The sequence below is a fragment of the Aquila chrysaetos genome, chromosome 21, assembly GCF_900496995.4.
Source record: "Aquila chrysaetos chrysaetos chromosome 21, bAquChr1.4, whole genome shotgun sequence".
Classification (NCBI taxonomy): Eukaryota; Metazoa; Chordata; class Aves; order Accipitriformes; family Accipitridae; genus Aquila; species Aquila chrysaetos.
In genome coordinates, this window is record NC_044024.1 from 17,312,993 (window position 1) to 17,328,248 (window position 15,256).

The following is a 15,256-nucleotide window of genomic DNA, read 5'->3' on the forward strand; positions in this document are numbered from 1 at the left end:
GGCCCGCGGGGGACGCGTGGGAAGCCCAAGTCCTGCCTGTCGGTCGCCGCGCGGGCCTCCGGCTGAGGTAAATGTGGTGTAAAAGCGGGTTTAAGTGGGACTCGGACGGGGCTGCCCCGCCGGGAGCCTGCCGGCGAGCTGCAGGCTTCGGCCCGTCACCTTATTTTGGAAGTGGTTTTTTCTTACGTTTATTTACAAGCAATTCATTTAGCGTCAGCTTTTTGAGAGGGTTCTAATAGAGACGGGCGTGCGTTGGGCTAAAGCCTAGGGTCGTTGCTTCTTGGCGTTTGTTGTAACGTTTGGAAGCAAACCCAGAAATCGTGGACCTTTGGTGGCTCTTTTTTGATGCTGGCTGGTATCTGTTACCAACGGAAACGTGAACTCTCCAAGAGCGTTGTTACGATTCAATCACCGGTGAGAAACAGCTGCAGAAAAAGGAACAAAACAAGGGATGAGGTTTTGTTCCAGAAGAGACCCTCCGAGGACTTCAGCCAAGAGCTTACACCTGCCTTCCTGACAGCAGAGCTCCTCGGGGGAAGGCTCTTGGCAGTTCTGTGTTTGATAGAAAAAGATATGCTAACCTGTCTTGACAGAAACTGCGGTTCCTGGAGATATGAATGTAACTTTACTGAGGTTTTTCTGGAGCGTATTTTCTGTCTGAGTAACTGGCAGAGGGCTCCTGAGGCCTGTAGTGTAATGCTACTGATGTGTGGAAAAGTACTTTTTCCAGGTTAAAAAAAACACACAAAGTTTCAGTGTGTTTCTGACTGGCTTGAGAACAGGCTGTGTAGTTCCCAGGTACTTATAAGTTACATTCCAAGTGAGATGTAACAGAAATGAACAGCTTTGCTAAGTAAATAAAATTCTATGATTACGCTATCTAGGTTTCCTCTGTTCCCAGTAACTGTCATGTTCACTTAAGCCAAATTAGGTAAGAGGTGTAGAGATGCAAGAGATCTTAAATTTCTACAGATCCTTGGTTTGTGAAAATGATTGGATTTATAGAAGAGGAGACATAAGTAAGCGTCCCTTTTCCTGGAGGAGCGGGAGGGTTGTCTTCTCCATGCAGTCATTCATGTGGGGAAGAGTCAGTAACTGTGTCCCATCAGTCAGAACACGCAGCTCCTGACCAGCCATGGTCTGGGATACATGGGAGAGCGGGTAAAGGTAAGGTAAAGTGCTGGGGAGCCAGGAAGAAGCCAGGTGCAATGGATTTTGCCCTTTTCCCACTGAAACATGTGGAGGGAGAGATTCTAAATCCTTTCTATTTAGCATATGATCCCAAGGGGTGGTTTCTGTCGGGGCTGGAGGGGTTGTAAAGCTATTTGCTGGATGCGCCTCTTGCTTTGTCCATCTTATCCAGGTACCACGCTTTTAAAATTTTGTTACTTAAAAGTGACACTGCAACCAGAGCAAATGTCTCCAGCTTTTTGGTGGTGAGGCTGAACAATAATACTGAGAGCTATATTAAGAAATTCCAGTCGAGGTGCTCGGAGCCTTCTTCAAAAATCCTTTGTACGAGCAAATTTAGATTGGGCAAGCAGTTAGCTGGCCTTGCAGTCTTCGTAGCTACACCAACAAAAAGCATTTGGAAGAGAAGATGGAGATGTTGAGACCAGACTCAAGGTTAGCTTGGCCCTGACAGGAGCCAGTGGTCCAAGTGCTTTAAGGTAGCAGAAAAATGGAGATAAGAGCTCCCTCTTGACAGATGCTATTTTTGAAAACCAGGAACTAATCTTGCTGTTTTAGGCTAGCATGAAACCAGTGGTTCAGATGGTTTCAGTGAGATGTGCCATATTTATCAGGGGTTATCGAGGGTAAAAGTTTACCTTATGTTTCTAACATTTGAGGTGGGAGTATAATGAATTTTTTGCTACAGTTTTTAAAAATGCGAGCACAGCTGCAAGGATTGTTTACTTGGCAAAGTATTATTTAATAAAAGTTATTCAGAAGAGCACAAAAAAGGTATGGAATAGTTTGTTGGCGTGATAAACTGTTCTCACTTTCTAATCTGGGCATGAGCAATGCCGCTGTGTTTCAGTTAAAATGGAATTCTTGATTAGAGCTTAGTATTTTTAGTGATGCTACAAAGTAGGTGGAGGTGGCGTTCATGACTTAAATGCCTGAATATTTATATAATGCCATAGTTCATTCCTGTCCTTTTTAAAAGTTGTTAGTGCGTTCCTGACTCTGCATTTCACTATTTGAATAAATGCTACCATGCATAAAGGCTTGATTTTGCTTTGTATGACTGATGTAACTCTTAGGTATTAGGTTTTGATTAGTTGTTATAGTATCAAAGCTGATTCATTTGTTTCGTATGGAAAAAAGAACTTGGTAGTTAGCATAAATGATGACCTGGCCTTTTATGTCCTCCCCCTTCTCCCCTTTATGCCAGTGGTAGCATTTCCATTACTCTAAAAAGAAACAGGGCGGTCACCTCTATCTGTGCTTATGTAGCAGCTACCTGCCTAAAGAACAAAACCATGGATGTCTGCCCTTAAAAAGAGTTAAAAAGCAGTAAGCTAAATTCCCTCTATCTACGTTTTTCTACTAATGCCCATAATTACTGCAGCCACCACCAAGCAAAACCTAATTTGATCCCGAAAAACACTATGGAGCATGATCGTCTTTGCCAGAACTCATCTCTCTGTCTGGCAGTTGAGACCTTCGCTGCAAGCCACGTTTCTTCTGCTCCTTCTCCACCCTGAAGGATGTGGCACTGCCGATTCCCTGGCCGGCTCCAGTATCTGCTCTTTGCCAAGAAACGTCTTTCCCCCCCCCTCGCCTTTTTTTTTTTTCCCCCAGAATGCCGTAGACAGGATCTTGTGTCCCGTTCTGAAACTGGCGGGAGGACACCTCCTGCTTTGCTGGTGTGAAGGCGGCTGCGTTTTTTCCTGTTAAACGTATTTTGTGTTTAAACGATGTTAGTAGTTACTAGCGCTTTTTCTCTTGAAGGATTTATTTTAATGAAAAGTGATATATTACCGGGGAAAACAGAGCCGTGTCTGCAACTAACTAGCACCTAGTTCTTGGGAAAGCGGAACGAAGCCGCTCTTGCGCAGCGGGCCGCGGTTCGGCAGAAGAGCGGGCCGAAGACGGTAAAATGAGGTCACTTCTCACCCCGTGCCCTGCCTGCGGGCCTGCTCTGGCAAACCTGGGTTTTACGTACGCCTTGAAAAAACGACTGGCAAAATGTCTTTCATCCACCTGAAACCTTTGAAGCAGTTGTGCTGGTTTTAAGAGACGACTTCGGTTTATGGAGTTGCGGTTCGTCCTTCCGCGCCCTTTTGTAGTTCAGAACGACGTCACGTTGTTCGCAGTCAGCAGCACGAGACTGGCAATGCCGCACCAAACCGGGGGGGAGCGATAAGAAGGACCGGAATGCCGCTCGGCAGCCCTCCCGGGGCTCGCTGGCCCTGACCGGAGCGGCCCGGCCCCGCCGCCGCCGCCGCCGCCCTGGCCCCCGGGCCCTGCGCGCCGCCAGTGCGCATGCACCGAGGACACCGCAGCGCCCTCTGGGAATTGTAGTCCCCGCCCGCCGCGGTTGACGCTCGGCGCGTTCCGTTGTTATGCAGCGGCGCGACAGGCCGTAAAGCGCGCGGCGTCTTCCGGCTGGCGCGGAGGGGAGGGCCGGGAGCCTCGTGTGAGGGAGCGCGGAGGCTGTGGGTGCCCGCGCCGCCGCCCGCCGGCCCCACGCACTCGTCCGCCCGGCGCCCACCGCCCCCAGGATGTTCAAGAAGTGAGTGGGGCCGGGGGAAAGCGGGGAGGGTTTGGGGGAAAGCGGGGCCGGGGAGGGTTTGGGGGAAAGCGGGGCCGGGGCGGGCCCGGCGTTCGGCCCTGCCGGCCCGGCCTCAGCGCGGCACCGGTACCGGCACGGCCAGGCCCCGCTCGGGGGCTGGGGCCGGGGGCAGCGCGGGAGCGGCCGGCCCCGCTCCCCGCCGGCAGCCCCGGCCTCCCCGGGGCGCCCCTTCAGCCCGCGGGGAAGCGCCCGCCCCGCAGGCGTCGGCTTTGCCTTCGGGCGCGCTGGCCTGGGCCGTTCGGGCGCTTGGTTGTTACAGAGGAAAAAACCTAAAAAGTAAGCCGGGTCATTAATTCGTCTGAACTTTGGGGTAGTGCAAAGCGCAGTTCGTACATCTGCGGTAAAGGTAAATACGTCTGAGCAGGGCTGTAGGCGTTAGTGTTACCAGCAAAGTCTGCTCTACGAGTTGAGTGAGATAACGCTGCGTGCCAAGGTGTATCTGTGAGACTAAAAGCATGTTTCATGGATGTACGCAAAGTTTAGGGGCAAAGACAGCCTACTAGTGGCAACCCCCTGGCCTTCCCCCAGCTCAGTGTTCCCAGGGGACGAACTGAAGCCTCGTAAAATCCTAGATTTGAAAGTTGGACAGATGTGGTACCGCTAAGGTTTTATAGCGAGTTCATAAGCATTTCCAAAGAATGCTGCTGAGATACGGCATCTTTTGGGCAGCAAATTGTGCATTTCTGAAATGCTTTCACTCACTTGGCAGATTTGATGAAAAGGAGAATGTATCAAACTGCATCCAGCTGAAGACTTCAGTTATTAAAGGTATTAAGAATCAACTGATAGACCAGTTTCCTGTCATTGAACCATGGCTAAACCAAATTATGCCAAAGAAAGACCCAGTCAAAATAGTAAGATGGTAAGTTTCTTTTCTCTTAAACTTTGCTTCCGAGGTGCTAGGATTGCTTCCTTTATACGTTTGCTTTATGTAGTAGATGAACCTACTGTTTTTGAAAAGCATCTATCATTTCTTAATAGGTAATAGTCCATGTTCTGGCCAAACCAGAAAGTTTGCGTGTGCTCATCACGCTCTTGAAGGCATGCTAGTAGGATGTGTGAGGAAAACAAAAATGCTGCCTAGTAGTGAATGTGCAGTATATTCAGGGACTCTCCAGGGATCAGCCTGTTGTTGAAGGGAAGCATTCAGCTTTATGGATATGGAAGCTCAAACTTGTTTGGATAGCTTTCAGTAGCATTTTTTTACTATTTTTGGGGCTTCCATATATTATCTGGATTATTGTCTTTTTTTTTTAAATAGAGGGTAGTGTATTTTTCTGATTCCTTCTCCTTGTCCTCTCTCTGTATTGTGTTTAAAAAAAAAACCCCAAGAAATGCAGTTTGTGACCAGCTGGATATTTGTAGATTTTTTTTCTTTTTTTTCTTTCTTGTTTTTTAAAGGTGAAGGAAGTGTGCAGGAGGCCAGTGTTGAAGAACAAGCCATTAAAAAAATAATATTTTTAGTTTTAAGTTTTCTTGCTAATTGGCTTTCTTAATTCTCAGATGCCAAGATAGACCAGACTCTGTGAAGTGAAATACTTAATTTAAACTATAAAAGGGTTAAGTAGCTATTGGAATAATCTTTTTTTGATCTTGCAGTCATGAACACATAGAAATCCTCACTGTGAATGGGGAGTTGCTGTTCTTCAGACAAAGAGAAGGGATTTTTTACCCAACGCTAAGGTTGCTTCACAAATGTAAGTTTCTTGGGGGTGGTAGTGGTGGGGAGAGAGGGGTGAGCGCGTGATTCCACAGGACTTCTGTAGAACTGAATTAAAAAGAACTTAGTACTTATGTGCATATGCATATATATATATATGTTCCACAATTGATCTTAAAGATATAGCATACCTTTTCAACTGTAATTTATTGCTTTGCTGTATTGGGTGCCTATATGGGTTGCTTCCCCCATAATTACTGTAATGCTCTTTGTTAAGCAATCTGAGCTTTGATTTCCAAAAATTAAATTGTGCAAAGCTCTGCAAAAAATCTTGAGGGAGGTTTCCCTAGGACAGAGATCTAAATTTCCTGTTGTTAGTCCCTATCGTTGTTCTTTCAAGTCTTCCTTTAAACCCTTTTTGCTTCCTTCCAAATACTTGTAGGTTCTTACTAGAAAAATATTCTTTAATCATGAGTTTAATGCTGTAATGTATTCTTGTCTCTTGTAACAATTTATGCGGCATGCTTTTTACTTCTTACAATTTACTCTCACGTTATTTTTCTTGTTGTTCTCACTGTTCTGCTTGATTGTGTTACTCTCATTTGGATGAGTGTAGGTGTCCCTAAAAATGTTTTTTGGTCAAATCTCAGTGATTGCAATACTTCAAGAAGGTGCGTGCACTGGAAGGGTGGCTTGGAGAGCTGACAGCCTTCATGAATTTTGTCCATCTTTGCCTTTTTTCTCCTGTTAATGTTGAACTGTTTCTTTTTCATGTAAGAGGTTATACATATAATTTGAGGGATTTAAGGCCCCTTGGTCTTAAGAGATCTTAGTATATGGGCACTTGCATGATTGTTTTCACCAGGGGAACTTGTTAAAATTGTTGCTCAGTATATGAGTATGCAGGAGGCATAGGCCTAGTGTTGGATTACCCTTTGGTTTTTGGATAAAAGATGTGGTCTGGGAGAACAGTACTTGTGTCCTTTTGGGACAGTACAGCCCAGCAGGAGCTCCGGTAATTGTTTCTCAAACTTCCTACCCTTGCAGCAGACTATATATCTAATTGCCCCATCTAAACTGACTTGATAATGAGCTATTCATGTTGTCATCGTATTAATTGTAATGCTCTATCTTTCCCCTCCTAGACCCATTTATTCTACCACATCAGCAGGTTGATAAAGGCGCCATTAAATTTGTACTAAGTGGAGCTAATATAATGTGCCCTGGCCTGACGTCTCCTGGAGCAAAACTTTACCCTGCTGCCGTTGATACTGTTGTTGTATCCTTCTTTAATGATGAATTACTGCTTGCTGTGAGATGAGTTAAATTTCTGTTCTTGTGTTCTCAGATGATCATAATCTGAATTACTTTGGATTTTAATGGTATTTCATGGAATAACTAGTGTTCTGAAAAGAGCTGCAGAGGTTCAGATGTTATTTGGCAAGGTTAAAATTGTTCTTAATTTTTTTTTGCTTACTGTGGTGATCCAAACCAAATAATGATTCCTACTGTGCTGTTGGGTGGCATGCTGTTCATTAAGCTAATTGATAAGTGGAGCTCCTTTGTGATTTTATGCAGAACTGTAAAAACAGATGAGGCACAGTGTAATTTGTCCCCTGCCTCCTTAATCAATCTTGTATCTCTTTCCGTTATAGAAGAGTTTGCTCCTGTTCCTAGGGAATTTGGAAAGATGTTTAGGATCAGCTTTGCTGTAGTCAGGACTTGCTCTATGTGTCTGATGAAATTAGCATATGTAAAATGAGGAAAGTATGCTAATTCACTCCTGCTCATGATATTACTGAGAAAGGAACCCTGAGCAAATACAGCGTTAATAATACCAAGCTGTGGTGCTTTTGTTGTTAGTTAGATGCTGTACAGAAAGATCTGCCGTTAGCATCATGTGTTGCTAAGCTTTGAAAAGAACACGTCTGGTTTCAGTACTTCTGGTTTTCTTTAGATGTGTCTCAATTCTTCTGTACCTTGGAATCTAAAATGGCCCCGCAAACATGTGCAGTTTTGTTCCAGAAAGGGTGAGGCTGTCATCTCTCAGTGTTAGGCACAAAGGAAGAAATGGGAGTGTAGTGCCGGGAGATCTTTTTCTGTAATTGCTGTTTGAAGTTCATAAATACATGCTTTGTTCTACACACTGTGATTCAATTGTTAAATGCAGTGCATTGTTTTGCTTATCTTTAAGAGCTAGAGCTCTAGAATTACTAAAAGGGTAAAAGTTCAACATGGGATTTTGAAACTTTTTGGAAAGTTGTTTCCTCATATTGCTTTTACTTTTCTGAAATAGTTTTAAAATAATCTGTTTTCCTTAGTGGCAATTTGTAGGCAATAATGGCGGAGGGAAAACAACATGCATTATGTGTGGGAGTAATGAAGATGTCAGCTGAGGACATGTAAGTGTTTTAAAAATTGAAATATAACCTGTCCCACGTCATTATTCCTGTGTTAGCTTGGAATATAAGAACTACTGTCAAGGTTACTGCATTGCTGTTGCAGCACATGTTGTTCAAGTACAGAATTTTTTAAGATTTCATTTTGTTGATTAATATTCAGGGAAAGTAGAGGAGGCAGGGAGTATCCTCCTGTTGTGGTTTAAGCTTATACTTAAGCTTATATGCCAGGACACTTCCCTCCTCACTTGTTTACCAAATGGAATCAAAATAGTTCTTTTCATGTGAATGCGGATTTTAAGACGCAGAACATCAGTGCTGCTGCTGAATGTTAGTATTTCTTGCTCTCTGATCAGACTTTCTCAAAGATCTTGCTGAACAAAGAAGTATTTGTATGGAGTACTTACTACCTGGACTGGGCAAGAGATGTAATTTGGATTTGAGGGGGTTGAAAATGTTGAAGTGATTTTTTTTTTTTTTTTTTTTTGTCTGCAGGAACAGCCGAGACTAAAGTCCTGCTGGTACTTGGCTGACCAGCTGGGCTTTCCTCTGTGGCCTTCTCTTTTTCTTTACCTTGTACCCACATGCAGCATTCCTGCTTTATGTGCTTACTAGCTTAGCTGGGCTTCTTCTGAAATGTAGAGGTCTGTTCAGTGGATAAACATCAACTGAAAACTCTTTGGGAAGGAAAAGAGACAGAAAATGGAAATGGATGTTAGTTGTTCTTAGCATTCAGATAGTGCTAAATTACAAGTAGCTAAACCACTTTGTCATTTTAAGTTCTATAATGTCTTGCAGCAGGATGTAAGATGCACCCAGCAGGTTTGGGCTGTGTTGGTTCCAGCCCTGTCTAGCACTCAGGTGGGTAAGGAAGCTGATTTTGATGAAAACAAGTCATTCTTTCTTGTGGGGATAATTCTCAGCAGGATCATCTTATGAATTTCACTCTGTGATCCTAAGTTGTGATGGTAGCACAAGGGAGAGAGGTGGGAATGTGTTACAGGGGACAGGGATAGAGTGGGACTGCAGCAGTTTGGACCTGCTGCAGCTATTGAGGAATTATATTCCTCAAGATTGTTTGTAGTGCCTTCAAAAGACTCCAAGAGTAAGTAGAAAGGATAGCTACTTCTGTCCCAGTCCTAGATTTGCAGTGATCTGCTGCAATCACTGCAAACCAAGATTATCTGTATTCCTAATCCTAACTTCAAATTCAGCAGCCTTGCGGCTGAATATCCTGTTCCTGTGAGAAGCAACATGAACTGGGGAGGAAAATTAAATGATACTTATCTATACAGCCTGTTTGCATGTTTTTTTGTGTGATATTGTTTAAAGCAGAAAATTGTGAAACTATGATTTCAGTCACTTAGTGTGATTATGATCCATGATGTGTTATTGGAGTTAACTCAGCAGTATTTTCCTTCCTGATTACTTTTGGATAAGTCGTATAAGTAATGGAACACTTAGTGTAAACACAGTAAATTATATTCTCCAGAGGAATGAAACTTGTTCTGAGTCCTCGAATGATGAGATTTGTCTTGTTTATTGTGACAAAACTAGATTTTTTCCATGGAATAATGTAGTGGAAAAAAGATTAACACCAATCCAATACAGATGCAAAACCCAATCATTTTTAAAAGATGACATGACTCAAAAGATACAGAAGGATAGTATGTCTGTAACATGCTGCAAGTCCTTGGATCATGAACTCAGCATTTAAAATTCTTTATTAAGTGGGTAGATGTCCTGCAACTAGCAGTGAAGCAGCTCACCTGCATTTGATTGTGTCACTGGCACACTCGGAACCACAGGTTGTCAAATTCTATGTTCCAGCCATGTCACACCACCTCCTGTGCTAGGAGGGGGAGGGTCACTTAAAACTGCTGTGCTACTTTGATAGAGAAATGCTAAAATTAAGAATAGTAGCAGAAGTGTTGTCTGAAGAACTGCCTTCCACAAAGTAGTAGTTAAAAATATTGTGGAAGGTTGTTGACGAAACGCGGAAGGCAAATATTGTCCTCTTATCATTCACCAATGTGGGTACATGTAATAACAAATATTGTTTCTTGTCCACCTGCGGTTGAAGATTATGACTTTGTGGATGATAGCTTCTCCCCTTCCAGTTGACAAAGTTTGCATTTTCTACTTTAAATGTTGTATTTTGTACTGGTCTAATATTTAACCTAGCTAATACTTCTGTACCTTTTTCCTCCTTCTACAGTGAGAAGGTCAACAAAGGGATTGGTATCGAAAATATCCACTATTTAAATGATGGCCTTTGGCATATGAAGACATACAAGTGAAACAAAAGGAACTGTGTTACTCCAAAGGAATGCACTTAGATTAAATGTGGACTGCTTTGTAATTCCTTGTTTTTAATGTGACTGAATGTACAAATTACTTTGTTCTGTGGCTATGCTAAATAAATCAAGTGAATGCGAAAGTACTGTTAGGCTACAATAGTTTTCTAGATTTCTTTTTATTGCAGTTCTTTTGTTTTGTCTTAAACCGAAGTCTTCAGTGACTGAAGATATCTGATGGAAAGATCCTGCATGGACTGTGAGTAGACTATTGCAAACAAAAAGGAGGAAAAAGCCAAGAAATGTTTACATTTTTATGCTCTTCTGAAAGAGTAATATAAAGTGTATGTGAAATATAATTAATACGGTTTATAAAACCTCTGAAACATTTCAGATTTTTTTCTTCTGATTAACATCTTGTTAGTCTACCTGTGTCTTGAATGTGGAGAAATCAGGTTTTTTGACATTTATTTTTAACTTAATTTATTAACAGCATTAACTTCAGTATTTTACTTAAGGATTTTCTCTTTTTAATATGCATTTATCTGTATAGGATTTATGAATTTAAGACTGGTATGTGGACTAGAAATCCTTTTATGCTAGTTCATATCTGAAGAATATATATATATGTTCAAATTTCTACCTGCCAACACTGTTTGATATCGCTTTCCTTATAGTGGAGTTTATAGTAATGGTGGGCATACTCCAGATGGAGTGTGTGCCAACTTGGTGCCTGATGCTCTACTCCCTGTTTGCCTTCTTATTTTAGGAGCAGAAACAAAATCACTGTTTAACAAAGTCATGATAGCAAAACATGGTTATCAGTGTAGCCAGGAGCAACTTCTTCAGGTGGAACTTCAAAAGAGATCTCAGCTTGTGCACACTGCCACATACATGTACATCTACAGAACGGGTTAAAGAGCATTGTGTGTTTGTCTGGATAATCCGACTCTTTGTTCAGCAACTGCATACCCAAAGCTATGCCTATGGAAAACAGCCTGTGCCATGGAACCATTTAATAAACCAAGGAAACTTTAAGGTCTACCACTCCTAACTCTGTCTCTGGAAGCATTTATTAATATTTCAAGTCTCTGTTCTAACACTTGTATTTTATAATGGGAGAACCTAATTTTGTATGCAAGTGCCTTGTCTCAGTGCTGTTCTGCATGTTTGGTTTCCCCACCCTGGGACCTTTACAGAAGATAGTGGCAGAGGTGTTCTCCATCTGATTCTAAAGTCAAGTTAAGACATGGGAGATGGAATGTGTTACCTAGTATGTGCTACTTTTAAATTTCTCCTGTAAAATGATTTACAAGATCGTATTTCTGAAAATCACAGGGTAAATCTGAAACTATTTATTAATGTAGGAAGACAAAAATGAAGGTGATTATTATTACAGCAGCATTGCAGAAAAAAGTTTGGTCAAACCTCAGCCTTCCCTTCGGAATGCTAATGGACATTTTTATGTATCTTCAAGACTCCGCTTTAAATGTACTAATTTCTTGGGGAATCAGTTTGTGCTTCAGTGGTTCTTTTCTGCATAAGATGAGCTAGTCTGGAGTTCTGTGGCTTGCTTTTCCCCCTCCCATCTCGTCTCCTGTTGTGTTACAGTACCTCTCAAATCTGTGATAAATTATATTTATTCTGGTTTGAAATGTTAACTCCCAATCTTTTTCCTTGACTTGCCCTATGACTGCTGTTGTTGCAGTGGGGTCAGAACTGTCTTTAATATCAGAAACACCACTGAAATCAAAATTTTACTTTTTTTGTCTGGCTTTGTCAGAGTATTCCCAATGGTGGATCTAACCTTTAAAAAATGATTCTGTAAGAAGATACAAGTCAAATCATGCTTAAATTATTTTGTATACCAATTTAGAAAAACATAAAAAATACTAAAGTTTTATCTCGGTTTTGGCAGCAATCATGTACATGTTTGTCTTGCTAGGTCAGCTGAGCTCTGACTGACACAGAGGAGGAGAATGTGCAAAAGGTGAGACAAGGTGCACCTTCTGAAACAGCTGAGCTGTGGTAGCTTGCTTGGGGGTCTGAGCAGTTGTCTTACCATGCTTGTCAAAAATGAAGGCCTTGATGCTTAAAACAGAAAAAAATGTGGATATTCTCATCACCTCTGAAGCAGCTGTTTCACTTCCCCACCTGCCTCCTTGCAGCTGAGAATAGGATGAGATATCACAAATAGTCTGTTAAAGAAAGGTGAGATATCCATAAGAGACCTGAGAAGATAGTATGTTATTGTAGTACCAACAAAGCCTGTGATAGTCCTAGATGTAGCACCTTCTTTAAGTCTTGAAACACCTGGGTCAGGTCAGTGAGTTCTAAATGGAGTAAATACTGAAGTGCTGTTTATTCCCACGTGCTGTGACTGTGAGGGAGTGTGACCTGGTAACTTGTATAAAACTCATTTCAAGTGCACTCGATTGTAAACCAACAAAAAACCCCACAAAACCAAAAACCACCACACAACCCCCCAACCCAGTATTGGGGAGGTCTGCGTATTGCTTTGTTGTGCATGTAACCTGTTTTGTGTAATATTCAAAGAAAGGTTGGGAGTACAAGCACGTGTTACTCTTTCTGCATCTTGGTGTTAACAGTATCTGTAAACATGTCTACGCTACATTTGAATTGACAGTTAACCAACTTCTTGTAAATGCTTAGCACCACTAACAGGAGTGAAAATAATACCGCACCTTTATTCTAATATACTTACGTATGAAGTGAAATTTTAAACGAGCAATTACTCTTGTAATAACAGGCTATGTGACCATGTCAATACTTACTCAAGTACAGTTACCTCTTTGTCTGCTTAAAAACAGCAGTCCAAAGGTCACTTAATATTACTCTGCTGCAACTTCCTAACAGATCTCTTGTCAGCTTGCTGCTTGCAAATTCCTTACTGGGTTAGGAGGCTGTGCATAAAGCGACAGGTGCTGCATAAACAGCATAGCTCAAGCTATTGTGTAGCCTAGTGTAAAGGAAATAGCTTAAAGTTAGTCTTTGAGACTGAATGTGTAGTCAGTTTTATTGGTACGTCTTGGAAAGATATAAAGACATTCTAGAAATGCCTGGAAGAATTGGAAGAATCAAAGTCTTGCAAAAATAGATTTGTAATAGTAGACTAAAGTTCATTTGAGTTTTCATTAATAAATATTTACATGTACAAACCCCCCATATAAACTTAATTTCCTTTTACCATAAACGTTAACAACTTCTTTATCATTTCATTGCAGCACTGTCAAAAGCCAGAATCATTTCTGTATAAAAGATTTAGAAAAAAGTTCTCCTTCCACTTTTAAAATTAAGAGCTTTACCAAACCTCAATGTGCAAAAAAAAAATTGTACACCAGTACCACCAGGTACAAAAATCGAATCTGTCAGTACAAATGCGTGTCATGAGAAGAGCTGACTCCATGGTTCCAGGTCTTCTCTGGAGAGACATCAGTCATTGTCTGAGCCTGCAGGTGGCAAGAAGACAAGTGCATCGTTGTACGTGTGGCCGTAGGGTCTCAGTCTGTAAACACCGTACATCATCACGTGCATGTGGTTCGGGGCCAGTCCGCTGAAGGTGATGGCCATGTCGGAGCAGCAGCCGTCCACCACCTGCTGAGGGTGAGTAGACATTGCTTCCTTAATGAGAGCACCGACTGATTTCGTGTTAAAGACGTCTTTTCCTTCTGCGTCTTCCGCGTTCTCAGCAAACACTCCAGTATACTTCAGGCAGATCGCTAGCTGTTTGTCCTCGGCAAGTTTCCAAATCATGCCTCCCTGCTCTGGACACTTGTCAGAGTCTTCAAGAACACGGGAGAGTCGTGTTAGTGATTCGATGCTTAAGACGATTCCTCCCTCGCCATCTACATACTCAAGGTCACCAGATTTCACAGTGTGGCCTATATAAAAAGGCTGCGAGGGGTCTTTTTTCAGTAAGAAATACTTGAGATTTTCAATAATAGCAAATGTTGTTGGATATGCAAGGAAGAACCAGCTGAATTCATCTTTATAGCGTTCATACGTTATCTTGTAAGCTTTTCTCATCATCACCCATAAGTCATTTGTGTTGAGGGCTACAGAATCAAACACTTTGACGTTTTCAGAGCTGTAGAATTCCACCTTGTCGCAGTGCTTGCTCCACGTCTCTTTCACTGCAGCCCAGTGCCCCAGATCTTTCGGTTTCACAAGGATGATACAATAAACGCGGATACTTTTACTAAGCTCCACGCGTTCGCCTTCTGAAAGGTTTAAGACATCTTCTTTGTTGGGAGCCTGGATGTGGTGATGCTCATGGTGATGCGCTTTAGTCCCGTGGCCCACCTTAATATGTCCGAGGAGCGTAACCAACATGCAGAAGGCTCCTCCGAGCACCACTCCCTTCACGAAGGAGCTGCTTTCAGAAATCATTTTCCCTAGAAAGGAGACATTCCTGTAAGCTCTTACGGCGTAAGTTTACTACTGCAGATTCCGTATAGTTTCAATACGCTCTTCAATTTCTAAACCCAGCTGCGCTTCCCTTCGCTCACGTACCAGGACGACGCTGGTGAAGGAGCGGTACCGAAGGAAAAAAAAAAAAAAAAAAAAAAGTCCCCCAGCTCGGCTCTCGTTACCGCTGACGGTACGACAGACCCCGGCGGGAGGGGTCTCGGCCACCGGACCTGCTCTACCGCCGTGACCGCCCGGCCCTCGCCCCGCCGCTGCTCTGCTCCGACCCCGCAGCCTCCCCGCCCGCCCGCCCGCAGCACCGCGGTACCGGAGACGCCGCGGTACCGGAGGCCAGGCCCCCCGTAGTCCCGGGACCCTGCCCTCTATCCCGCTAACGGCAGCCCGCCCCCCGAGACACCCGGAGCGCCGGGGCAGCCTTACAACCGCCGGGGCTGGGACCGGCCCTGCCTCCCCTTGGCCCGCCCGCTTACCGGTGCCGCCGGGCCCTCCCGCGCCCCGGAAGCGCGCCGCCCCGCCTCACCGCCTCTTCCTTTTCCCCGCCGGAAGCGCCGCCCGCGGCCCTTCTAGGCACCGCCCGCCCGCTCGCTGGTGCGGAGGCGCGGCCGCCATCTCGCGGTGCGCTCCCGCTCCCGGTGCCGCCGCCTTCGGC

The 15,256-nt window shown here is 43.5% G+C and overlaps 2 protein-coding genes and 1 long non-coding RNA gene across 4 annotated transcripts; 2 read left to right on the forward strand and 1 right to left on the reverse strand.

The window, feature by feature from the left end:
• The first annotated feature begins 22 nt into the window (after positions 1–22).
• Positions 23–879, forward strand: LOC115333470. The gene is made up of 2 exons (XR_003920810.1): positions 23–67; positions 469–879. It is a non-coding gene; the product is annotated as an uncharacterized LOC115333470 (long non-coding RNA).
• Positions 880–3,585: 2,706 nt separating this feature from the next.
• MCTS1 (MCTS1 re-initiation and release factor) lies at positions 3,586–11,212 on the forward strand. Its single transcript, XM_029996409.2, has 6 exons — positions 3,586–3,742; positions 4,512–4,664; positions 5,402–5,499; positions 6,608–6,741; positions 7,797–7,864; positions 10,080–11,212. The coding sequence occupies exons 1-6, from the start codon at positions 3,732–3,734 to the stop codon at positions 10,159–10,161; spliced, it is 546 nt and encodes a 181-aa protein (XP_029852269.1). The 5' UTR covers positions 3,586–3,731; the 3' UTR covers positions 10,162–11,212.
• Positions 11,213–13,169: 1,957 nt separating this feature from the next.
• On the reverse strand, positions 13,170–15,191 carry C1GALT1C1 (C1GALT1 specific chaperone 1). 2 transcript variants are annotated; one of them, XM_029996407.2, is made up of 2 exons: positions 15,078–15,191; positions 13,170–14,573 (listed from the first exon to the last, which is right to left on the reverse strand). In XM_029996407.2, exon 2 carries the CDS (start codon positions 14,566–14,568, stop codon positions 13,612–13,614), a length of 957 nt encoding a protein of 318 aa, XP_029852267.1. In that variant the 5' UTR covers positions 14,569–14,573; positions 15,078–15,191; the 3' UTR covers positions 13,170–13,611. The 2 variants fall into 2 exon arrangements, with proteins under 2 accessions (XP_029852267.1, XP_029852268.1); XM_029996408.2 differs by lacking the exon at positions 15,078–15,191 and adding an exon at positions 15,028–15,069.
• Between the last annotated feature and the right edge of the window lie 65 nt (positions 15,192–15,256).

Bases quoted from the DNA above. Each gene is read 5' to 3' on its own strand.
- MCTS1 (XM_029996409.2), top strand. The intron at 4,665-5,401 runs GTAAGTTTCTTT...TTGATCTTGCAG, and splicing joins CCAGTCAAAATAGTAAGATG to TCATGAACACATAGAAATCC. The intron at 7,865-10,079 runs GTAAGTGTTTTA...CTCCTTCTACAG, and splicing joins AAGATGTCAGCTGAGGACAT to TGAGAAGGTCAACAAAGGGA.
- C1GALT1C1 (XM_029996407.2), bottom strand. From the start codon at position 14,568: ATGATTTCTGAAAGCAGCTCCTTCGTGAAGGGAGTGGTGCTCGGAGGA.